Source organism: Ambystoma mexicanum, chromosome 1q (assembly GCF_040938575.1).
Source record: "Ambystoma mexicanum isolate Mex_15411 chromosome 1q, UKY_AmexF1_1, whole genome shotgun sequence".
NCBI classification, from domain to species: domain Eukaryota; kingdom Metazoa; phylum Chordata; class Amphibia; order Caudata; family Ambystomatidae; genus Ambystoma; species Ambystoma mexicanum.
Genome location: NC_090922.1, coordinates 1,329,238,680 through 1,329,265,289, shown reverse-complemented (window position 1 = coordinate 1,329,265,289; position 26,610 = coordinate 1,329,238,680). Strand labels below are relative to the sequence as shown.

At 46.9% G+C, this 26,610-nt stretch overlaps 1 protein-coding gene across 7 annotated transcripts in view; it reads right to left on the bottom strand.

Moving 5' to 3' along the window:
• Positions 1-26,610, bottom strand: part of TUT4 (terminal uridylyl transferase 4) — a 2,154,442-nt gene that overhangs the window by 2,046,639 nt on the left and 81,193 nt on the right. For 6 of the 7 annotated variants that reach the window (XR_011291019.1, XM_069642184.1, XM_069642186.1 and 3 more), the window contains exon 4: positions 20,659-20,852. Coding sequence is in view for 6 of the 7 variants with exons in the window: in XM_069642184.1 (XP_069498285.1) it covers positions 20,659-20,852 (194 nt within the window). In the remaining variant the exon portion in view is untranslated. The remainder of the gene's footprint in view (positions 1-20,658; positions 20,853-26,610) is intronic. The other variant, XM_069642185.1, reaches the window with a different exon arrangement.

Here is a 26,610-nt window from a genome sequence, read left to right as displayed (position 1 = left end):
ATCTGCAGTAACATTCAGCTGGCCCGGGATGTGTACTGCCACCAGCCAGATGCCATGCTAAACAGCCCATTCCCAATTCTGAATGGCAAGATCCACAAGAGGATGTGCGGACAGGGACCACTTTGTTGACAATGACAGGCTTGAACGCTTTCAGCGCCAGGAATCTCGGCAGGAGCTCCAAGTGATTCATATGAAGCTGTCTGTCCTGTGGCGACCAGAGATCGGAAACCTGAATAAGATCCAACGTCGCACCCCAACCGAGAAGGGAGGAGTCTGTCATGACCGTCGATAGATGGCAGAGGTCTTGAAAAGCCGCGCCCACCGACAGATTGCTGAGAGAAGACCACCACAGGAGGTCTATCCTCATGAAGGATGGAACCAGGATCATTATGGAGTCTGGATCCACTGCTTGGCTCCAAGAGCTCCAAGAGCCATTTGCGTCCGCCTCATCTTGAGACAAGCAAGAGGAAGAGCCAGCACACACGAAGGCCAGAGGTATACTCTGCAGTTGATCTCCACTCTTTTTGACTGCTTACTCTCTGTTCTCGCCTCATTTCCCTTCTCCCTTTTCCTATCTCCTCCCCTTACTTTCTTCTATGCACTTACTCTATCAGAATTGTCCCTGGACCTAATATGATAACAACCTCGTCTGTTTCCTCCACCCTCCCATTACTGTTTTTTTCCTCCCCACCAACCCTCCAGCACTATCTGAAATGTCGTCAGGCCTAGTATGATAGTCTCTTGTTTTGTTCCTCCCCTCCCTTTCTGCACCCCTCTCCCTCACCTTTTGTTTTTCTCCGGCTCAACCAGAAATGTCGTCAGGCCTAGTAGAGTAGTTGCCTGTCTGTTTCCATTTCCTTCCCACTTTCCCCCCACCCTCCTTATCTATGTCTTAGCTCTTGCACTATCTGAAATGTTGTCAGGCCGAGTACGATAGTTAATTTCACATCCTTACTGTTCATGGCCTGTAAGAATGTGGTTGTATTTTCCCTTGTTCCCTCCCTTGCCTTGAAGCGCTTTGAAACACATTGTGCATAGGCGCTATATAAATAAACAATCATATCATATCATATCGTGTTCCAATGACAACCCAGGAAAATCAAGTCCTGAGAGACCGTCATGGAAGATTTCCGCCAGTTCACCAACAGCCCAAGGTGGAACAGGAGCTGGAGGAGAGACTGAAGGTTGTTCGAGGCGGACAGAGGACAAGGACTGCGCAGCAGCCAATCATCCAAATATGGATACACATGGATACCCTGTAGCCGAAGTTAAGCTGCAATGACCGACATCAACTTCGTAAAGACACGCAGTGCAGAGCTGAGGCCAAACGGGAGCCCACGAAACTGGAAATGCTCCTCCCCCATGGAAAACCATAAGTATTTCCGATGTGGACTCCAAATAAGGATATGCATATAAGCATCCTGAAGGCCTACCACGCTGAGCCAGTCGCCCTTCTGCAAAGAGGACTTTATCTGACAGGGCGTGATCATCTTGAATTTCTCTTGGGGGAAGAGAGAGATTGAACTGGGAAAGGTCTAGGATGGTGCGCAGGCCAGCCTGGTTGGGTTTGGGCACCGTAAACAGCCGGGAGTAGAAGCCCTCCCCTCGCTCCGCTAGGGGAACGGGTTCCACAGCTCTAACTCTTGGGTCATATTAGATTTTCCATCATTCTTATGCTTCGATGCCACTCTCAAATCACTCACCTTAGCTATCTGGGCATTTCTACTTTTGCTTTCATTATTTGCAGCTGTCCACTTACCCAGGTGGTCTGCCATACCTTCCATATTTTCCCACTCCTAGTTACTAACATCTTTCCATCTGGCCTCCTCCTCAGCCCATTCGATCTCTTCCACCAACATACTTGGGTTACCCATACTGGGAGGCCCCACTCTTCCCCTTTGAGGTCGTGTACCACCTTCCGATGGTTCCGCTTCTAGATCCAGTAGAGGTGGGAGTTCCTTCATTAGCTTTTTGGAGACTGGCAAATTTTTCATCGCTGGGAGGGATCTAATATTCCTTAAAAAGGCCCGGAACCCTTTGCTTTCCTTCCTGTATTTGCTGGCAGGTTTTTGGACTTTTTCCCTGGCTTGCCTTTACCGAGGCCTGCCCCACCAGTTTGTGAGCCTAACACAGGATCATTCATTGGTGCCATCCCCCCCGCCCTCAACTGGTTGGGTCGTAGTTTTTACCTTTTCCTTTGCATTGAAGACTGAAAATATGTTCTTATCCTGTGGGGGATTAATGCATTTTGCCATACCCTTCTTTAGATCTACCACAATTTCCATGCTAGACAAAACCGAGCTGGAACTCCTAGGGTTTTCACACTTTTTTTTTACCTCTCGGGGCTCAACGGACCTAGTCAAACTTTTAAAATTATACCTCATCCATTTACAGTCGGACAATAGGGCATCCATCATTACTGATTTGTCCTGGCATTCCCGTCTGGTCAGGTCATATAGGCGGTTTTGCCAAGAAATCAAAGTTTCAGCTTCTTTATCCAGGTTTATTTCAACTCTTGCCACAAAGGATTCCAATTTTGAGATTTTTCCTGTCACAACCAGAATCAGGGACAGCAGATTAGACAGGGTGTCAAGGAGTCCCCCCCCCCCTTCTCACCTGGGTCCGTTCTTTGCTGGAGTCCTTGGTCGCTGCCTTCTTGTGGACGGACCTGGTTTTGAACAAGGCTGCCCAAGTCTCTTCCGACTCCAGAGTGCTTTCAGTTTCCGGGACGCGGGTCCAGGAATCTGGGAAACTAGGAAAGGTGCAACTAGCACACGAGTCCATGAAATAGGAGGAAAGGAAGGGGCAAGGAACGGGTAGATAGACGGGTACAAGGAAACAATACAGCGGGCTACGGGACACACGCCGGATCGCTACTTTGCAATCGCATAGAGACGCGCGGAGCCGCGGAAGGCATGGTCTATTAATAGAATACGTTACGTCCAGCGCGTGGAGCGAGAAAGGGGTTTTACGCTGGACGACCATGTTGGGAGTATTATGGAGTGCAAGCCTCGTTGTGACAAGGACCAGGAAGTCCAAAAGGGACGTGTTCTGTAATTCATGACAGCATGCCTCCTACGAAGACCCTTTCCTCCAGGTTTGCCTGGGTGTATGAGGTGAAATCTTCTGAGCAACCGAGGGGCCTTGATATTAGAAATAAGTTCCCAGGTTCTTTCACTAGGAGGGTATCCTTTCCATTCAACCAGGTATTGAAGCTGGCCCAGTTTATACCTGGAATCGCAAATCCGGGATACCTTATATTCCAGTTGGTTGTCGACCGGCAGAGTAGGAGGTCTACAGGATTTCCGGGAGGATGGAATGTAGGGTTTCAATAAAGAGGTATGAAAAACTGGATGAATTTTCTTCCAGAAGTCTGGTAGTTTGATCCGGTATGAGATGGGGTTAATAATTTCCTTGATGGGAAATGGACCACAGTACCGGGGGGCCAATTTGTTTGGTCTTAGATGTTGGGGTAGTAATTTTGATGACAACCATACTTGGTCACCGACTGCATAAGAGGGGCCTGGTCTTGAATCCGCATATCTCTTGGTCTGCGATCTGGCCTTCTCTAAGTATTCCTTGGCCTCCTGGTGGATGTTGACGAGGGTTTCGATCCAGGAGTCAACAGTAGGTACCGGTGTAGAATGAGGAAGAACAGAGGGTAAAACCGATGGATGGAACCCTTGACTACAATAAAAAGGACTGGTTTTGAGCGCTGAATGTTCGGAGTTGTTGTAGGCGAATTCAGCAACGGGTATCAGGAGTGACCAGTCATCCTGGACCTTGGTGGTGAAACATCGAAGATACTGTTCCAGGGTCTGATTTGCACATTCAGTGGCTCTGTTTGTTTGGGGGTGATACCCTGAAGAGAGGGCAGGTTGAATTCCCAAAATTCAACAAAGATGTTTCCAGAATTGTGAGACATACCAAGGTCCTCTATCAGATATGATCTTGGAAGGAAGTCCGTGCAGGCGGAATATGTGTTCCAGAAAGATTCCAGCTAGTTCGGAGGAGGATGGTAGTTTACTGAGGGGAGTAAAATGAGCCATATGAGTGAACAAGTCTATGGTAACCATGATAGTAGTGTATCCGAGATGGTGGTAGTTCCAAATGAAGTCTGTAGCAATGAATTCCCATCACCTAGTTGGCAATAGAAGACCCGCCGGTCTCTTGTTATGCTTATTTTGAGCACAGACCACGCAAGCTTGGACGTAGTGCTGTACGTCAGTCTTCATCTTAGGCCACCAGAACTGTCTCTGTACAAAACGGAGGGTATTGGTGATGCCACGATGCCCGGAGTGAAGTGTGTCATGACAGAGGTTTATTATTTTCTGTTGTAATTTCTGTGTAGGAATGAGCAGTGCTTTGTCCTTGAATAAATATCCTTCCTTGGCTCTTAGATTCCATTGATTTTTCCTGGACATATCCTTCCATAATTCAGAGGATTGGGTTTGCGCTCGGATTTCTTCCAGGAGGTTGACTGCTTGAGCTATGAAGATCGTGGGGGAAAACATCTTAGGATATGCCTTATCTTCAGTGGTTACGTAGTCAGGACGTCGAGACAAGGCGTCAGCAATCAGATTTTGTGATCCAGGGACATGAGTGATGTGGAACTGGGCAAAAAAGTAGGCCCAGCGCGCCTGACGACTATTTCTATATTCCAAGGACTGTAGAATCGGAAGATTCCGATGGTCCGTACGGACTTGGACTGGATGTCTAGCTCCCAGAAGTAGATGCCGCCATTCGGTGAAGGCTTGGCGGATGGCTAACGATTCCTTTTCCTGGACAGAGTAGTGTGTTTCACTCGGAGTCAGGGTTTGTGAAAGATAAGCAATGGGGTGTTCCAGCTCATCTTCTAATTTCTATTTCAACACTGCTCCTATGGCGTAATTAGAGGCATCCGTTTCCACTAGAAATGGTCATCTTATGTCGGGTTGGGCTAAGATAGGAGCTTGTGTAAACTCGGTCTTGAAGTGCTGGAACGCTGTGTCTTGCTGTGTGGACCAGATAAAAGGGGTGTCCTTCTTTAATAGAGCAACGATCAGATGAACAATCTCGGAAAAGGTGGATATGAACTTTCGGTAGAAATTGGCAAGTCCCAGGAAGGATTGAACTTGTTTCACGGACGTGGGAGCAGGCCATGCCAGAATGGCCTTTACCTTTCAAGGGTCCATACCAATTCCCTCTGGGCTAAGGATAAATCCTAGGTAGTGAACAGAGGTAACGTGAAACAAGCATTTTTCGGGTTTAGCCAAAAGTTGGTGTTCACAGAGTCTTTGTAGTACTGCCTTTACGTGTTCTTCATGCTTTTGAGGGTCTTTGGAAAAGATCAATATGTCATCCAGATATACAATGACGAAGAGGAACAACATGTCAGAGAACACCCTATCCATAAAACGTTGGAAGACTGCCGGGGCATTAGCTAGTCCAAAGGGCATGACCAGGTATTCGTAATGGCCAAAGGGAATTCTAAAGGCAGTTTTCCACTCGTCTCCTTCCCGGATACGGATCAAATGATAAGCACCCCGGGGATCCAACTTGGTGAATATTACCGCGCCTCTTACGGATTCCAGGATATCTGAAATCAAGGGTAGTGGGTATCGGTCTTTGAGGGTGCATTGATTTAGGCCACGATAATCGGGGCAGGGTCCGAGTTCCTGAGTATCCTTTTTTGGGAACAAAGAATAACAAAGCACCTGCTGGAGATTTTGAAAGTTTTATGGTGCGATTTTCAAGGTTGGTATCCAGGTATTCTTTGAGGGCCTTTTTCTCGGGTTCAGAAAGGATGGCCATCCTGCCGAAGGGAATCACTGCTGAGGGTTCCGTTTCTATTGCGCAGTCTTCAGGCCTGTGTGGGGGTAAGGCCTGGACTATGGCAGTTGAAAACACATCAGCGTAACCTTGGTAGGCCTCAGGAACTTGTATAATATTGGAAACCACAAGTGGTGTTTCTTGGTCTTTATGCGGTTCCTTAGGAGGTGTTAATGAAGGTTCCAGGAATAGGCAGTGAGACATACAAAACTCTGAGCCTAGGAATAGTGATCCTGCTGTCCAGTTGATATACGGATTATGTTTTTGTAACCAGGGCATACCCAATACCATGGGGTAGTGGGCTGACTTCATGATGTTGAACCTAATCAGCTCTTGATGGTGATTTATTGAGAGCTGGATCTCCTTGGTCTGCAGGCTTATGGGCCCTGAAGTGAGGGGTCTTCCATCAATGGTTTCCACAGACTGCAAGGTACTTCGTGTCTCGTACGGAATCTGGTGACTAGCAAGCCAATCATGATCAATGAAGATCCCCATTGCTCCGCAGTCTACCAAGGCCAAAATGGGATAGGTCTTGATCTTGGAGGGTGATAGAAATGCCTGTAGTATGACCAATTTGTTTTGTCCAGGATAGTTCAAGGATGGAATTGATGTGGAGCAAACATCTCTCTCCCGAAGCTCTGCTCCATCTAGGATCGGGAGCTGGCGTTTCCCGAACGCCGAGGGGGTGGGGGGGTTAGGCTAGAGGACATTCCCTAACCAAATGTTTGTCCGAAGCACAATACATACACAACCCCGTATGAATCCTTCTCATCCTTTCTTGCGGGGATATGGGTCCACGGAAGGCTCCTACCTGCATGGGTTCTGGTTCTGTGACTGAGCATGGGTTTGTGTCCGTTCTGATGGTGCTCTCAAAGGACACCTTGGAAGGATTTCCCCTGGATTTCTTCTTTTCAGCCTTTCTTTCCTGGATACGGAAGTCTATTTGCATGGCAAGGTCCATTAGTGCCTGGAATGAGTTTGGTCGAGCCACTCTGGCCAACTCACCCTTAATCTCATCATTCAGTCCTCTCCTGAACAGGGTGAAACTCGCCTCAGAGGACCAATCAGCTTCCTAGGCCAATTGTTTGAATCGGGTCAAATAAGTGAGCATATCCTGGGAACCCTGCTGAAAGTCTAACAGATGTTCCTGGGCACTGAAGACCTGCTCAGGGCGATCAAACATGTTTTTAAGGGCCTGTATGAACCCATCATAGTCATCTAGGAGGGCATCGCCGGAGTTAACGAGGGGTGTAGCCCAGGTTAAGGCATTCCTGGAAAGGTGGGAAATTATGAACCCCACCTTAGCCCTGGGAGTCGAAAAGTAATCAGGCTTAAATGTAAAGTGGACCAAACATGAATCCAGGAATCCACGAAGGGTTTTTGCTGACCCATCGTATTTGTCAACAATGCTGCCCAACAAGACACTTTCTTTTGTGGCCGAATCCCAGGATAGGACCAATTGTTTGAGTGCAGCGTTTTCCGCCTTTAGATTTTGGACCTCGGTTGATAGTTCTTGCATGCCATGCATCAGGTCCTGAACAGCGGCTTCCATGTCGCTATCGAGTTCGGTCGGGTGGCGTCTCAAACTGTCAAGGAGTCTCCCCCCCACCCCCTTCTCACCTGGATCCGTTCTTTGCTGGAGTCCTTGGTCGCTGCCTTCTTGCGGACGGACCTGGTTTTGAACAAGGCTGCCCGAGTCTCTTCCGACTCCAGAGTGCGTTCAGTTTGCGGGACGCGGGTCCAGGAATCCGGGAAACTAGGAAAGGTGCAACTAGCACACAAGTCCAGGAAATAGGAGGAAAGGAAGGGGCAAGGAACGGGTAGATAGACGGGTACAAGGAAACAATACCGCAAGCTCTCAGGGTTTTGTGAACGGCACCAAAGTTGTGGCGAGCAAAGCCATCACTAGCTGTTGGAATTGGGCCCAATCATCCACCTGACCCATAAACCCCCTAATTTTCCTTCCCTTCCCAATTGGCAGTATTGGGGGACACATCGGCACTGAAGTGCCAGAGGAGGATGATGAATCATCTGAGTCGAATGCCTCCTCACTTCCCTCTTCCTCCCCCCTATTGCCACTACTCAAGGGAGAGTATGCCAGACTTGCCACCAATTCCACAGCTTCTTCAGTGCCCGGCTCCCCCATTGGGGCCCCCTCTCTTACCGTCGGTGCGCTTCCCGCAGCCACTTGACTATCGACCACTGTTTGGACCGGTATAGAATTGGCTTCACTCTCCACCATTTCATCAGCCTTAAGGAGGGATTGGTCAAGCAGGCATTCAGTGACCCTGGACATGCTTAATTGTTTTTGTTTAGCAATTTTGATTGTCAATTCCATCACCTCGTTTGCTAGTTTATTTGCTAGAACCTCGTTGTCCCCCAATATTTCCAGTTCAATTCCTCCCACATCCTGTTCTTTAGGAGGTGCAGGTATCACTGTGCTGGAGCCCACCCCACCAGCCACAAACTCCAACTCAGCTTCATTTAAGGCCCCACACTAGAGCCCCAGATTCTACCCCCATGGGGCCATTCCATCCTTTCTTGGAAAGGGAGTCCATGGGTATTGGTCAGGGCTTGAGCCAGAGATCTCCTTATTTGTGGGGTCCCTGTGGCTCCATGTCCAAGACACCGCTCCACCCCAGTGAGTCAGTTAAGAGGCCACACCCTCTCGAGTCCGGGCTTCATCCCTGCAGCCTTCCTCCAGCTGTGATCCCTCCCCCTCCATTCCTTTGGGAAGGGCTTCCCCTGATTAGGATATGCTGGCTTCTTGGGGCACTCCACTCCCACGCCTCACCCTTCCTTACCTGCTGCCTTGTTCTTACGCTGGTCACTTGAGGCGGTTTCAGCTTATCTGGCATCATCCCCTGTTCCACACTGCCGCACCCGCCAGAAAACTCCAGCCAACTCCACTTGGCTCCACTTTGCGGGGGAAGGGAGATTAAGTAGAGTGACAACTTCCTGTCAGTGGGGGGCGGTGGGAGGGCTCACAGCTCTCCAAAGATTTAAAGCTACAGGTCCACAGCAGTGCTTGCACAGGAAAAATAAGTCCAGTAGGGAAATTGTCCGCTGTACATACATTAATAACTGTAAATATTGTCTATTGTGCGAGTAACTGTTAGGATGAATTCTCAGAAATGTGCCAATTCCCTTCTACCTTAGAGACCCCCAGCTCTTTTGCTGGACTTTAGGACTTTTAATTTCTAACCTGGAGAGAGTGAGAACCTTTTTCTCACTCTCGCATGTATTTTTCTGTGATTTGGGCTCTGTTTCTTTTGACGTTGGAGTCTGACAAACTACATAGGCATCATCTGTGCATTGTGACAGAAAGTACCTTCAGTGCAGTGACACAGGGAAGTCTCTTAGATTCCCCCAAGGTTTAAATACCTTCTCTTGGTGAAACTACTGTTTCCAAGAGCAGTGAAGTGAAATTGACATTTTGTAACTTTCTAGACCCAGCACACACTATCTTACCAGAGGGTGCTGGAGGGGTTACTTAGTATTCCCTTTGTCTAGTTTCTCATGTAACAATTTTATGTTACCCTGTCTGCAATTAATGGATGGTGGCAGTGGTTTACTTTTTACTACCATTGTATTTTTTTACCGCAGGCTGCGTTTGCAGCTGCTGTAAGGCACCCATGGGTGCCCATTTCATCAAAATGGTCTTGGTCTTTTCGCCATTTCTTGCTGGAAAGGTCCTTCTTGAGATTTACTCTACGCGCCAAACCAGGTTTGATCCCATTGTTCGTTTTGTCTTTGGCGGGATTCACTAGTGAAGCCCGCCTCTGGCTCCACGTATGTCTGGCAGGGGCAAGAAGTGAGGGAGGTGCCCGAAACTCCCCGTGCTTAATTCCCTTGGTTACAGGCATGCACCCAAAGGTGATTGGCCGGCTGGCTGTTCGGCAAGGACAGCCACCCGCTGTGTGACTGACAACTAGGCTGGAATGAATGAGAGAAACCTGCATGAAAGGCGAGGCTTTTGGCTTGGAAGGCAGAGTAGACCACTGGATGAAGGAATCCGAAGAAGAACTTGAAGAGACACCTGCTGCAACTCCTGGGTGTTGGTTTGCCCGGGGAAGCCCTGCTTTTGTGCTGAAGCTTTGAATTCGTTTTGATAAGAGAAGCCCTGCATGTCCTCCCAGAAGTCCTCCCTCTTGTCCCCACGACTGAGGCACAGGAACAACAGGATCTGCAGAGACACACAGGAACAGAAGCCACCTGGAACCATTTCTTCTAACCAAAGGTACTGTAACCCTAAGAGGACTTACCTCTTGTTGTGTAGCCTTACTTGTTCTCAGTTGAGACTTGTCTTGGTTGCCCGTGGTAAGTTGTTATAACTTTGCCCCTCACAAGCCTCCCAGCTTGTGGACCTTCACGTGAATCTTATTTCTACAAATGTTTCTAAAAACACTGTGCAAGACTTTTACTTACCTGCCAAGAAGATCTTCAGCTCTCCTAGACTTTGTACAACTAACATTGACAGTTCTGGCTCCCTGAGAGACTCTTCTACCTCTGACTTTGTGTTTTTACTTTTCCCCCAGGAAAGGGTTAATTTACTTTGCATTGGAGGGTTTTAAAAGTACTTACCAGTTCATTAATTATTTGTTAACTTTTGTTTTATTCCCCCATCTAACCTTCTGCACCCCAACTCCGTATTGCTCTAAATGTACCAGTGATAAATCAATGTCCACAGTGTCCTAGCTATTTAAGTGACCTGAGGGTGTATGAAGTGTCTGTGTGCCATCCCCAATGGGTATCATCTAATTTAGAGAAACAGAGTGTGTTTTGAAGTGTATTATAATTGTTACACATCTTGCGCCCTTTTGAAGAAGGCTTATATAACTGACTGTTCAATAAATTAATAATTGTTTAATCAGGAAACCTTGAGTGTGTTTATTTGAATAACCGTCACTGTGAAAATGTGTTACAACCCTACTGCTCACATTGACCCTATTGAGATAAGCCTGGCTGCTCAGCCACACTACCAACCTGTGTAGTACAGACTTACAATTGCCAGGAGGTCAAGATTGCTGTAGTCTTCCAAAGGATACTGCCCACAATCTTGCCTAGCAGTAACCCATTTAAGTTACTAGATCGTGAATGTATAAAAGGTTTATAGAAGTGTATTTACCTCTGTAACCTTTACTTGATACAACCCATTTAATAAATATAGACTGTTTGTACTTACCTGTGTGGATCGCTACAAGTACTTAACCATGTTTGCTGTCAGTTGTACTTTACACCAAACCAACCATCCCGACTCCAAACCTTGCTTTTCACCCATACTACCATTTAATGTAGGTTTAGATTTAAGTTTGTTTCTCCGAAACCCTCTTAGCACAGGTAAAAAGCCATATATAGTGTCATGCTGGACTCATCTTGAGGCCAAGCTGTGTAATAACAGGTATTTTTATTATAACATTTTATAACATTCTATTTAGCCATAATACAAGGATGCAAGGCCAAGTCGGCCGTAGCACAGGAATTGAACATGTGAAGTGCAGGTTATCCTCATGTCAGACACTAGCGCTTTACTTTTGAGCTATCTGTTGTATATCATTAAGCACATATTGTATATCATGTATATAGATGTAGATTACTGTTCATTCATTGTATATAAATAGAGGCATATTCATTGCTCATTGTGTATGCTGTCACGTTCATGGATTGGACAGCACAATCCATCAATCCAGCAGTTACTGAAGGAGAAGCAGACACTTGTAACTCAGGGACAAAGTTGCTAGGCAGTGGCCATCTTAAGGTCAGGCGACCTTTGGGACATTTGTGAAAAGAGAGCAGGGCGGCCATTGCCAGGTCAGGCAAAGCCTAATAAACACAGAAAAATGGTAATTCCAGTGCCAGTGTTGTTCTTGCCCTTCCAGGGGAACCCAGTATGAAGTGGGATGACTGGAAGGAAGGGTTCATTAGGTACATACACTGAGTACAACTTTGCCAGTGACAGGAAGGACTCTTTGCTGCATCATTCCTTGGGCCAAAAACGTCAGGCAATTTTTAAGAAGTTACCAGAACTCTGCGAGTGAATGAGAGGGTTTGTCGAGTTTTGATAAGAGTTTAGCTAAATTGGATAAACATTTTACCGTATAAGAAAATATGTTTCTAGCGAGATACCATTTTACCATGCAGGAACAAAAGAGTGATAAATCCACTGAGGAGTTCATAACAGTACTTTGTGGACTGGCAATAAAATGCAACTATGAACACTGTAGAGATTAACACATTATCGATCAGCTAATAAGGTGCAGTGACCAAAAGATCAGGGAGGCCTTATCGCGGGAAGGAGGATGCACCACGAACATAACCCTAGAAAGAACTATTGAAGTAGCGAAAATGGTAGGACATACAGAAAGATTCATTAAGGCTTTGGATGCTGAAGGTGGAAAAGCAGGGATTGCATCAACTAATGTAGTAGAAAAGATACTAGCAAATAAGGAGGAGGGGAAATCAGGATCAAAAAAGAAGTTGAAAGTGAAAAAGAAGTAAATTGGGAAGCACTTCAACAAAAGGTGCTACAAATGCGGCACCCTAGACCATATAGCAAGTGATAAGCAATGCTTCGTGCATCACATAGTTTGCAGAGAATGTGGCAGGAAGGGTCACATTGCTAGCTGCTGCAAACATTCGAGCAAGCCTGGAGGCATTAAGGCAATACAGGAAGGTACAAGCTACTGGCAACATGGTGGTACCAGTGATGAAGATTAAACTTGTGTGGTGAATGCAACTGATGCGAGGCCAAGAAGAGTGAAACCCCATGCCGAGATTAATGTGAACGATGTTCCCATGAACCTACTAATTGATAGCGCAGCGGACTGTACACTTCTGAATTTAGATACATGGAGGGAACTTACGTGAACTGCAGGAAGCCATGGTGAGAGCGCATGCCTATGGAGGTATACCGATAGACATTGGGGGTGAATTCTGGATGCAATTAAAGTATGGCGAAAGTTGCACAGAGGGAATGGTGAGGGTCACCTCGAAAGAGGGGGAACCGGCTTTTGTGGGATGCCCAGGCCGACTTGGGTATGAGACTGGATCCGAACCCTCCAACTCAGGTGATGGTTATACGAAAAAAATCAGGAAAGGTGGAGAAGGAGAGGAATGACATCACAAGATGGTTCCCCAAGGTGTCAGAGAAAAAAACTGGTTGTTTAAAAGGGTTTGTATACTTAATAAAATTAAGACCATGTGCCATGCTGATGAGATCCAAAGCACATACTATACCATTGGCCCTGCGTGCAGATGTTGAAAAGGAACTGGAACGAATTTTGAGCAAAGGAATCATTGTAGAAGCAGAGGCGGCAGAGTGGATAAGCACCATAGCGGCAGTGCACAAGCCAAATGGTAGTGTGAGACTATGTATTGACCTGAGGGGTTTAAATAAGAGTGTGTTACCTGAGAGGTTTCCATTGCCAAAGATTGACAGTTTGCTGTTTGAAATCGATGGGGGAAAGGTATTGTCAATGCTAGATTTGAAAGCAGCTTACCCATGTAAAGATGCATCCCTCTTCTATGGATCTAACGGCCTTCATAATGCCTTTTGGTTTGTATAGGTTGCAAGAAACATGAAGCGTTTCTCCCAGGTTATTCCCAGGGATCCTTTTTTCAGGTGGCCAGGGAAGGGCCATCACTCTGGGATCCCAACCCTGGGGGCGGACAAGCAAGGATGATCACCTGGCCAGGGGTTCCTCAGAGACTGCGAGAGGAGCGCCCTTGGGTGAAACACGGTATCCCATTCTTTCTGATGCACCCCAATCCGAGATCACAGCAGTCTGTATGGGATATTGCCACCACAATCCCATTTTACCCCAGTTCTTTCTGTTACTGAAAAGAAGGAGAAAACAACAGGGGAATTCAAGATTACAGAAAAGGAGTCAGGTGATCCGAGCCATGACGTGGGCACGGCGCCGTCCCGACCACAGAAACATCAGGCACGACGAGGCACCCCTGTGGGGCATGACACCAGTGTCCTCTGCATACATAGGCTTCTTAGGCATCCGGCATACCGACATGTCCACCCGCACCACCGTGGATACAGCCACCAAATGCCAACATGTACATGGGGCGGGTGGCGCGAAAAGCAGCAAGCAGCAAGCCGTAACATCAGGTCCCTTTGGCCCCCCCATACCACTCTATGTGATAGACAGGGACAAAAAGAGGGAGACTTACCCAAGCTTGATGCAAAAGAATACTGAAATGAAGAAGATTGAGCAAGGAGGCACAGACCCACCGCGGAACCAACATACATAGTACAGCTGTCAAGAAATGGCTCCAGTCATAAAAGGAGCCGGCCCTGGAGGAATATGAAAAAAGACACTCATTCCATGGCAGGGGACCTGAAGGTTGAGAGCCGGGACGTTGAGAGTCGTTGCAATTAAAGTGGTCCAGGCAAGGTGGACCTGACCGGTGGCAAGAAGGAAGGTAGCCAGACTGGCAGAAGCAGAGCAATAGGAAGGTGCTGGCAGCTACAGACGTGAGACAGACTCCGGCACTGCAGAACCACAAGAAAGAACACAGAGCATGGGAGCAACAGAGAAGATCTGTTCCGCCACCCAAACAGACCAGAGACCACCCAGAGGATTTCCAAAGGTAGGAAAAGGGTCAGACTGGTGGCTAGAGCATCGAGGGAGTTGAAAACCCACAAACACATCCCTAAGAGCACAAGTGCCCTTATATTTGATACAAACTTTGTAAACCATGCAGATCCTGAAATGATCCTGGCGAAATAGTGCATAACAACGTGTCCATGACTGCTGAAAACACACATGCCGGTGTGTGAACAGTCTGACTGCGCTTGGTGAACTTTTGGAAGGCGTGGGAGGACCGGTGGTGGAGTTTTGTGCGAAAAAGATAAGGTGCGCCGGAGACGAAAGATGAAACAAAATGGCCGATCAACGACCGGAACAAAGGAAGGAGCAGGCGCACGGTGGTCGGGCGATAGAAGCATATTGTGTGCGCATTTGTAACATGTGCAGAACGCAGGTCCTCTGGATCATGTCTAATAGAACAGTGAGACCAAAGGCGAAGCAGGCCACCTTGGACGACTTTGCCAAAACGTCCCCCGGCCCGGAAAATTCCAAGAGTAAGGATAAGTCGCCTACAGGCGGCATGCCTGCGACGGGTACTAAGCAATAGGTCCTGGCTGCGATTGCGGACTTGAAGGCGACCTGGGAAGCTAAGCTAGAACTGGCTGTAACTGAGCTGAAAACGGCATTGGACCTTAAGATCGGTGAGGTGCAGGAGGAGGTGAATTTACTCCGGCAGGACGTCAGGTCCTTGGCGGAGCGCACTGAGACCCTCGAGAAAGAGGTGAGCCTGAACACCGCGGATTGTGCCTCCCATAAGGCCGAATTGCATGCCCTGGTGCAGAGAGTGGGCAACTTGGAGGGCAGGGCTGAGGAGGCAGAAGGACGCGCCCCACGGAACAACATTCGCATCGTGGGCCTGCGAGAAGAATCGGAGGGCCACGATCCTACGGAGTTCATCGAATCTATGCTGTTGCAGGAGATACCCGGAGGAGCCTTATCTCAAGGATTTGCGGTGGAACGTGCGCATAGAGCCCTAACAAGGAGGCCGCTGCCGGGAAACCCGCCTAGGCCAGTAATTGCCAAAATCCTTAATTACCGGGACCGGGAGAGGATACTAGAACACTTCCGCAAGGGAGGAACGATTACACGAGGAGCGGCAAACATAACGGCCTACCCGGACTATACCCTGACTGTGCAGCGGAGCCGCATGAACTTTGGGACGGTAAATCAGAGATTGAGAGAGGCGGGCCATAAATACATGTTGCTGTATCCGGCGAAAATGAAAGTTTTTCATAAACACAAAACTTTGTTTTTTGAGACTCCGGAGGATGCCATGGGATGGCTCGACGCGCAGGGATGTCCCCAGGAGCCTGACGTTCGGACGGGAAGAGGAGATAGAGGAGATAAGTAGTGCACGAGGAGGGCACTACAAGATGGCGTGGAATAGATCTCTGGGACTTGATTATAGTCATTTGCGCGGCCTTAGGCAGAGAAGGTCAGACTGTTGCACGAGATATTATGAGCACTGTGACTATTGCTGTATTTAGGGGAGCCTTGCAGAGCGGATCTCTTTACCCCACTTAGTAACTTAAGTTAAGTGGCCATTAGGGCGACTTCACCCTACTGAGCTCTTGGCATTGTTTGGTGCTTGCAGGGCTAGATGTGGGGGTGCCTGAGTTCCGAGGATGGAGCTGGGCAGCAGTTGGGGTGTGTGGTGTTGGGGAAGGGATGGGTAGAGGGTGGGGAGGGAAGTGGGGAGTTTAGGGTGTGTATAGTTATGGGGAGTTCGAGTTTGTACAAGAGGCTACAAGAAAAGGCCAGAGGGCTGTAACTGTATCGCGTGGGCAGGTGGGATTTGTTGCACGGAAAGGGGGAGGATACTTGTGAGCTATGGGGGATCTTAAGATCGTAACGTGGAATGTCAGGGGACTCAATAGTTACCTAAAGAGGAACAAGGTCATGATGTATTTGAAAAGACAGAAGATTGATATTGCACTGTTGCAAGAGACGCATCTGACTCGGCAAAAGTTGGAACTGGTGGGAAAGAAGTGGAGAGGTACTGTAGTGGGCTCTCCGTATTCTGCCTACGCTAGGGGAATGTTGGTCTGGGTGGCACCGCACGTTCCGCTCCAACTTACACAAGAGGTGGTGGATATGGAGGGGAGGATGGTCATATTGAAGGCACTAGTGGAGAATAGGGAGGTGTGCATTGTAAATACGTATGCCCCCAATCAAAATACAGCGGCATATTTTAGGACTCTGTGTACCAACCTGGGTGCGTGTGTGGGTGGGGCGGTTATTTGGGGAGGGGATTTTAATTGCGTGCTGAACCGCAGGGTAGACAGATCTGATGATAAGATTGATAGGCCCACCCCAGCGGCCAGGGCATTGCAGACACTGCTCGACGAGTTCGGGCTGGCAGACGTTTGGAGGCTGAAACATCCTAATGAGGAACAGTACTCGCATTACTCAGCCCCGCAACAACTGCACACGAGACTTGATTATTTTTTTGCCACACCAGATGTGGTGATAGAGACCACCCAAATAGACTACAAAGCAAGGGTCCTGTCGGACCACTCGCCTCTGGTCCTGGATTGGCAGTACTGCCGTCCCAGAGCGCGGATACCGACGTGGCGCCTCTGGGCTGAGGCGCTCAAGGATCCGGTCTTTAGAGAGGATACAGGGATGAGATCACACATTATTTAGAGGAGAAAGCTGGCAGTGTGGATTCGGCGGGCACGCTCTGGGAAGCCTTTAGGGTGGTATTGCGGGGTGCTGCCATTGCTAAATCAAAGGGCCTGCAGGCTGGGGTCCTAATGGAGTTAGGGGAAGCTGAGGATGAACTGGTACGGGAACTCAATAGGGGAGGGGGGGATGCAGAGCTAGTACTCAAACTACAGCAGCAGTGTGCAGAACTTTGGGAAAGGCTCAGCAAACTTAACTATAAGAAGCATGTTGAGAGACAGCATGCAGGGGGGGATAAAACGGCCCGCCTCTTGGCGTGGTTATACAAGAACGAAACCCCTAGGCTCTCGATTAGGACGATCACCAGAGAGGATGGAGAGGTAGCGGACAACCAAGAAGGAGTAAATGAGGCATTCTTAGACTATTACAGGGCACTATATGAGGACAAAGGGTGGGGGCAACCAAGAGGAGATAAGAGAAACTTTAAGAGATATGGGATTATCTAAGATCAGTGCCGAAGAAAGGGGAGCTGGATGCACCGATTACTTTAGAAGAATTGGAGGAGGTGGTGAAGCAGCTGCCCACCAGTAAGACCCCGGGTGGGGACGGACTCCCTAGCGAATTTAATAAAGCATATAGAGAGGAGGTACTCCCCCGCCCCCCATGCTGGAAATGCTCAATGAATTGTTTGAGGTGGGCCGGCTGCCGGAATCGCTTAGAGAAGCGATAATAATACCGCTCCCTAAGCCCAACAAACCAGGGCATAGCTGCGGCTCCTATAGGCCCTTGTCAATGTTGAACCAGGACAGCAAGATATTGACGGCGGTCCTGGCCAATAGGTTGCGTAGAGTTATTAGTAAATTGATACATCCGGACCAGACAGGTTATGTCCCCAACAGAAATATAACCCACAACCATAGGCGACTCCACCGGGTGATTGAAGGGGGAAGCAAGAGCGAGGGTGAAATGGCGGTTGTGTCCCTAGATGCAGTCAAAGCTTTCGACTCAGTGAGGTGGCCGTGGTTGCTGGAGGCCCTGAGGGAATACGGGATGGGTCCGGGCTATGTTAGGTGAGCGAAGTTGCTGTACAGTGAGCCGCTTTCTAGGGTACGTACAAGAGCGGTGATATCCGAGAGGTGGCAACTTAGCAGGGGCACCAGACAAGGGTGCCCATGGTCCCCGATGTTATATATTGTGGCCCTGGAGCCCCTGGCAGTGTACCTTCGACAACAATATGACATGATAGGCATTGAGGTAGGGGGAGAGAAACACCTAATATCCCTGTATGCTGACGATTTGCTATTATATCTGAAATATCCGGTGGAAAATCTGCAATATATTCTGGAGGTAATGGAAAGGTATGCAGAACTGTCTGGCATAGCGGTGAACCCCCAAAACTCGAGCATGTTCCCATTGGGTAGCTACAGAGGAACCCCTCCGGAGCGGTTGCCAGTGTTGTCGATACCATGGGCAGTTGGCTCCTTCCGCTACCTCGGAATAGATGTGTATCACACGGTAGAGGAGGAACATTTGGATAACACCGAGGTGGCTGTGGGAAAAATCCGTATAAGTATGAAGTTTTGGGAGAAGTTGCCGTTGGCGATGATGGGACGGGGGGTGATGCTCAAAATGGTGGCCTACCTAGGCTCTTACATTTTTTCAGCAATATTCCGTACATGATACCTAAGAAGTTTTCTGCCAAGCTGAATAGTATGTGCAGAGACTTCCTATGGCATGGCACTCGAAATAGAGTGGCGCTGTGGAAGTTGCAGAATTTCTATGAAAAAGGGGGTATTAAGCTGCCCAATTTTTAGGCCCATTATATAGCTGGCCAGTTGCAATATGTGGTCAAATGGCTCTCTGATGAGGTAACTCCCGAATGTAGGCTGTTTGGACAGGACTGCACTCCGTTTTACCTGAAGGAAATTATTTGGTTGCCTAGGTCTGAAATGAAGGAGCGCCCGGGTATGATGTTGCTTGGGTGGAAAATGTGGATTGAGATCTATCGGCCAGAAAGGCCTTAAACCAATTTATAACTTGACCTGAAAGACTGGCCGCAGAGAGATGGGAGATCAGGGTGGCATGGTCGACCGTATCGAAAGCAGCAGAGAGATCTAACAACAGGACTGCTCCGATACCGCCCTGATCTACCAGGCGCTGCAGGTCATCAAGTACTGAATTCAGCACAGATTCCGTCCCTCGCCCGGGTCGAAACCCGGACTGGAAAGGATCAAAATAACTGGAGGTTTCCAGAAATTTAGATAGGAGGGGAGAACAAAGGCTTCCAAAACCTTCATATAAAATGAGGGAGGGAAATCAGAGAGGCAAGGTGGAGTTCAAGCTTTGAACCAGGTGTGGCAAGGTGGAGTTCAAGCACCCGAACCGGGTGTGGTGAAGAATGAGTGGTAAAATAAAATAAAAATGTTTGGTAGCATTGTAGAGTTATGCTGCGGTGGTTGTGGCCAGGGCCTAGAGTCTTGGGTGCATGGCCGTAGGCCGTGCACCCAAGACTCTAGGCCCTGGCCACAACCACCGCAGCATAACACACCCATAGAAACAAACACCTAGCAAATAATCACAACCCAAAAACATAATACATCCACCTCAAAACTATCCACTTCAATTAACATTCTAAAGAATAATTACAACCAATGTACAAACTCTTCAATACATACCATCTTCACCCAATGCTCTTCTAACGACCCAAAACCAACATCATACTAATGTAAAATAGCCAGTAGTCGGCCCACTGTTATGTCCGAGTGTAAGTATGTCTGCGGACAATCGCGGTGACCGGACACATCACGGCCTTCTCCCACCTAAACAAATACAGCATTTGACCCATCTCTTACTTTCCCAACCTCTCCAAGCACTCATACACACTACCACACACCCCAAAATTGGATTTATGCTCACTTCCAGCACATGTCCGCGCATCCAATATGGCGGGCGCATCGAAACAATTTGACGCACCTCACACCTCATCCCAGCCAATCAGACAACACGTTGCGTGTCTGCGGACATGACGCAAGCCGATTTTCCAATCAGTGTCCTGTCCGCGGAGCAGACATAGATATCACTATTTTTTTTACTTACGTTTTGTTAGTTTAAAAATAAAATACTGGATGGATTTACACCAAATTAACAAAAGCACGCTTTCGAGACCAAACCGCCGCTCCTGCTGCAAATTTGGTGAAAATCCGTCCAGCGGTTTGGGCTCTAGGCGCGACAGAATTTTTTTTTTTCATTATTTCTATGGGAAGACAAGAAATTTTGTGACCCACCTATAACTTTGGCCCCCCCTTGACCAAACCTCACCAAACTTTGCAATATAATTCAGAGTGGGTCATATACTTTTTTTTGCAAAGTTTGGTCTGGATTCGTCCAGGGAGAGCAAAGTTATAAGCCACCCAAAAAGTCCTCTTCCAATAGGTTTAGCAACTTATGTACTTATAACAATGTAATTATAATTACATGGCCTGCGGTAGTGGCCATGTAGTTATGGTTAAGTTGCTAAATAAATATATATATATATATATATATTGCAAGTTATTATGCATTTCAAAATTAAAGCATGCAACAACAAAATTACTGTATTAAAAACATTTAGAATATCTCTTACTTTTTCTAGTCGAAAAATGTAATCTCTCTCAAGTCGCTCTTCTGCCTGCTTTAAACCCAGCTTCTGTTCCTCTGCTGAAAGCGTATCATCAATGGCAGCTCCATTTTCTAAATCAGAAGACACTGGATTCAGCTTATCTGATAATGGATTGCCCATTTTATCTACAGGAAGTATCAGATCCGTAAGAGCAACATCTGAAGATGAAAGCATTGCAGCTGTTAAAAAAAACATAACCCTCAATTTTCAAACACTGCAAGAAAAGTCATCTGACTTGAAGTACCAATAAATAGAGCATTACTAAATAATTAGCTTGGCAGCAGAACTGAACCCACACTGTTCTTGATCAAATTTTCAAAATAAAGAGTGTTACATAAGAGATGCAGTGCAATCCTTCAATTAGAGGTATAAAATGCTGGTCAACATTATTACAGTAAACATATATATAAAAAAGGAAACCTCTTGAAGTTTCACAAAACTGCACTGTAAAGTACGTCACTTAATTGGGTTTGCAAATCGCATGGCCCTTTATACTCCTGGATTTATAAATATCTTTGATAGCCACCAAATTAGGCCTGGAAAACAAGTATTCAATAGATCAACGGACAAGTGTTTCACAATACTCTGTTTTCTCAAGGCTGAACATTTGAAACCAAGAAAATTCATGCTGGCAAGACAAACAAAAGATTACAGTCAGGGGCGTGAGGGGAACCCAAAATAAAAAACACATTCAAAATCCCCCTTATTTGTCATTCTAATGTTTCTCAAACATTAAGGAACATTTATCATGCTCATGTCCCTTCTCTCTCGGGATATTAATATATCAATATAGAGCTTATTTTTCTGTTATATTTGTTAAGAAATATTTCTCTTTTGGCAGATTTCCCTCCATAGTTTCTATGGACCCCCAATCTTTTTGATTTGTTTTTTAACTTGTTCTGCATTTTTGAGGGAAAGTAAAACCTTTAAGCTTCACTTCCCCTGCCTTTCGCTCATTTGTTATGGGAAACTGATCTTTCCTCCACAGTATCAGAACTGGAAACTATGTTTCCCTTTTTACATTTTTGTAACTTTTTAACCTTGGCACAAAACATCTAACAATGCAGTGCAATAGAGATACTTGTGGATCACCCTAGCTGTTTACACATGGGATTTTTGATTACGTTTGTATGTGCCTAAAGACAAGCTTGTCGCCCTTACCATTGGTGGGCTTGGCTTGCTTCCAGCCAGGATTTTGGATAAGAAGAGGACTCCTACAAACATTTCTTCAGATCAGCGTTTGAGCCAAGAATTCCTCCTAGACGAACAGCTGACCGAAGACTGAAGATCCGAAGAAGACTCCTGAAGAGGCCTGGCATCCCTTCCAGCGTCTGGCCCGTTGAAGCCCTGTTTGACTATCTGATCTCCGAAACCCTGAGTAGTGCTTCAGCCCTTGGACTCTTGGGACCAACTAGTCTCAATGCCTTTGAGGATCCAGTCGTCCTGAGCCTTCAGCAGTGGCCCAGGACTAACCGGTAGACTGACCAGTTCCCTCGTGGGCTACCTCGTCAGAAGAGTAGCTGTTCCGCTGTTGTACCCGGAACTTTGTTGGTCGCCAGCTTGTGGTACAAGTCGCATTCCCTCCAAATGTCAGTGTCCAGCAGCAAGGGATCCTTACTCAGGGATGCTTCTTCAACCGTAACTGAAAGAATGCCTGCCGTCATTTAGTTGCAGGGGCTGTCGCTAGAACTCGGCTTCTCCCATCCTGTGAAGTGCCCTGAAGAGGCCTGCATCAGTGAATCTTGCATTTCTTCATCACCAGGGGTTGCATCTTGCATCTGGGTATGACCGGAAGAATCCCTGAAGCCGCAGCTCATGGGCACCTCTCATCGGAACCAGCAGCAAGAAATCCAACTTCCAGAGACCCCCAGTCGACCCATGAAGGTCTTCTGGGAAAATCAGAGTTAGTTTGGGGGGCGCGAGGGGGGTAAGTAAACACAAAGCATTTTGAAGAGGAGCAAGTCGACACATTCTCCTTAGCCAACACCCCTCACCCCCACTCTATTGGGGTAAGAGACAAGGAGCTACAATTGGGAGGATAGCTCGGGATAACTTGCTCGCCTTTGAAGTAAAGTGACATGGAGCACCACAGGTTCAATCCCCGGGTCTGCACTTAGAAACCTCGGGGTATTAAGTGCATTATAAATAACCTATCAAATCATATCATAACCCATATACAAGTTTATGCAACATGTCCCTACCACGTCGAGTGTATGAAAAACGATATGCACTCAGGCGGCTATTCAGAAGATACCCTCTGTTGGGAAAGAATTAGTGCAGTCCAACTGGTGTAGTGCAGTCCAACTGATACAACGTATATCTTGGCATTAGGTAACCGACCTTTTAATGTAGGCCTGTACTACACAAGTTGGTAGTGTGACTGCGCAGCCAGGCTCATCTTAAGAGGGGTAATGTTAGCTGCAGAGCTATACAATGAAACCAGTAAATACAGGTATCCATGTAAACACTCAAAGTTATATTATACATTATTTATTTATACACAAAGATATTTAAAGCATTCTTTAAAAGCAGTAAATAGCTGTAACATTAATCCCAAGTTAGGATTCAATTAAAAAAGTGAACAATAAAGCAGGCGAGTAAATCATTCATATGTTACACATGTTCCAGCACCCGGAGGTGATGTCATAACTTTTATACAGTATCATCTTTGTAATATTTCGTTTTTTAGAGAAGGAAAGGTTAGGGTTAGATCAGAACAGACGGATAGGTTATAAGAACAGTTAGATTCTCCCAAAGTGACGCAGGCAAGGGAACAAGCAGGCCTTTCGGGAGCCAGGACAGCCAAAGTCAATGTACAAAGTAAGAATTCTGATGCTCTTCTTCTTAGAAAAATGTTCTTAAACAGTCAGTGTTCAAAAGAGAAAGCACAGCACAGCAACTCAAGAGGAGTCACCTTTAGAAAGCACAAACTTTAAGGCCAATGCAGATAAATTGAGGTCCACTTAGTTAAGTGTTAAATCACACTCCCCAAAGATAGGAAGCACCCCAAATGGTAAAATGATAAAAATACCCCAAGCAGCAGAGTACCTTGTAGCCTGCCAAATGCAAACTACACAAAGGACTCAAACCTGAAGCAAATAATAGAGTAAAAGCCTAGAAGAAACAAACTAAAAAGAAATGGCGAAAAAAGAAGAGTGGCCGTTTTGAGAAAATGCTCACCCTTGGGTGCAGCACCGTAGCTGAGGCATCAGTCTGCAGGTACATGTCAGTAGGTAGTAAACTCATCTCAGAACAGGTTATCATGCCATGTTCTTTCTGGAGAGGAGCGCCTGCTACCTTTTTTTGAAACAGATCAGTAGGTAGTAAAAAAAGAAACACTGCCACCAGCCATTCCAGCGAGTTAGTGTACCAAAATGTTACCTGAGGAATGGGTTAAAGAAGTTACTAGGTAACCCCACAGCACTCCAAATAGGATGGTGTGTGCTGGACCCATAAAGGTAAATAAGACAGGGGTCCTCTTACTATTCTTGGGAACTGTAGTTCACCCATGAAAATGTAGTGAAACATTAAGTCCAAGGGACTTCTCAGTGGCACTGCACAGAAGGTGCTGTGTGTCGCAATGCAAAACCAGATGCATATGGAGTTTACCAGACTCCATAAAACATTGAGAAACATAGAAAATAATAGTCAGTAAAACACATGAGTGAGTGAGAAAAAGGTCCCACTCACTCAGGAGTAACATTTAAAAAGCCCTGAGTCCAGCAAAAGAGCTGGGGGTCTCTAAGGTTAAAGGCAATTGGCACAGAAATGGAGACTTCTCTCTAACATCCGTCCCCCCAGATTAAGGTACAGGAGGATTTAATCCACGCCTGGATGAATCTCTTGTTCCAGTCATTCATACTTCCTGGAGAGACCATCATCATTTTGGTGATTGCATCCTGGCCTAATCTCAATGGTAAAAATCAAACCCTTGGAGACTGATAGATCATCTAAATAATTTAGGACTTTCCCCCTTCATTTGCCTTAACCATCTCAAGGGTTGGTGGTCTGTTTGAATAAGTAAAGTAGAACCAAACATGTATGGCCTAAACTTCTTCAAAGACCACACAATGGCAAAACATTCACGCTCTATAGTTGTCCACCTTGTTTCACAGTCCTTCACTTTCCTACTGATGAAGCAAATAGGATTTTCTCTGCCTTGCTCATCCAGTTGACTTGACTGCACCTATCCCTGTATTAGAAGCATCGGTTTGTACTATAAAGGATTGGTTGTAATCAGGAGCTCTTAAGACTGGAGATTTGCAGAGGGCTTGTTTTAACCCTGTGAATGCCTTGGCACACTCCTTATTCCAATTGACCATCTTGGGAAATTTTGGAGACGAAATGACATTCAAGATAGAAGCTACGCTGTTAGGCAGAATCCTGTGCAGTTCCCTTGGGGAACACTGCAAGAAGATTAAGACTACAGGAGTAAGCAGTAAACCCAATTGGTAGCAGTCTGCACCACCCAGATTTACCTGGTAGCTGTGGCTGAGCAGTCAGACTTCTCTCAAGAAGAGTAGGGCTGTATACAGAGGATACACAATAGGGCTAAAAACACAGTAGAGCAAGCAAACACTGACCAGAGCTTGGTATCAAAAGTATATAATTATTTATTTAACACACACTTAAGGAAATACACTAGCACTATAAATCAAAGCAAGTTCAAACACAATCAGAAAAGTATACACACCTCCCTTAAGTATTATTAGACAAGTCTAAGTCAAAACACCACTATTTGTAAAAACAGAGGCGAGCGCGTAACTTAGATGGCACTCCAATAATTAAGTTAAAGGGAGAGAAAAAGGCAGGTCATGAAAATAAAACAGTTCCCAACACTTTTCTAAGACCAAAACAAGTAAGTGAAGGCAGAGTCTACTGTAGAGCCAAAGTTCATAGGCCATGCCCACTTTAAATGGAGCAAGGTGAAATGTGCCCAAGATCACACAGTTTAGAAATGCATTCAAGTCTTTGTAAAAATGTTCAAAAGAGGTTGGTTGATTCAGAAGGTAAAGTTAGAAGGTCTGGGGGCTAACCTGAGCCTGTTATTCGCGGTCACAGTGGTGAAGCTTGGCTATCCAGCCGCCAGGGTGCTATGGCACAGGCGATTCGCCCAAGAGACGTCCTGGAAGGCGAAATGGCGACTGGTTGATCCCACCAGCTCAGAGGAAGAAGAGTCTTTCAGCAGAAGACCTTCTCTTGTTGTCGGGAAAGTGGTGAGGTCGTTGCAGCACGGCTCCACCGGTGGTGTCGTCGTTGCAGGTGGCTCAGCTTCTCCCCTCTTCGGATTTCTTAGGTCCTGTGGCAACTTCTGAAGTTCCAGTCCCAAAAGCCCTGCTTTTATGCATAAAAACCTCCATTCAAAAGCCTAGCTGTCACTCATACATGCGGAGTGTGAGCCGGGCGGCTCACCACTGGGCCAATCAGAACAGAGTGCGACTTGAGTTGCTAAGGCAACGCAGTCCAGGATGCCAATTCCCCCACCCACACATCCTGTGGAACCCCCTGTGTTACTTCACTGAGGGTGCTGTGTAACAAATACACTAAAACAGATGATACCCTATGGAGTAAAAGACTCCATAGGCCATAAGCACACAATAAGTCAAAGACATACCTCAAATCATGCCTAAGAGTGGGAGGAAAAGAGTCTCACTCTTAGCAGGAGAAAAAAACAAACCCCAAAAATCCAGCAAAGCTGCCGGGGGACTCGTAAGGCTAATTTCCCAAACCTAGTAAGAGAATTCTCCCTAACAGCCGCCCCGGCATCTCGCTTCTGGTCGCCTCAGCAGAGGGGCCGCTTTGCCTCCTCTATCCTCTCCTAGGGTCTCTGTCGGAGGGCTACCCCAATCCAGCCAAGTTGCTGCGGTCCAACGGGGGTCTCGGCGGGGGCAGTTGGAAGCTGCCCGCCGCGCCGCA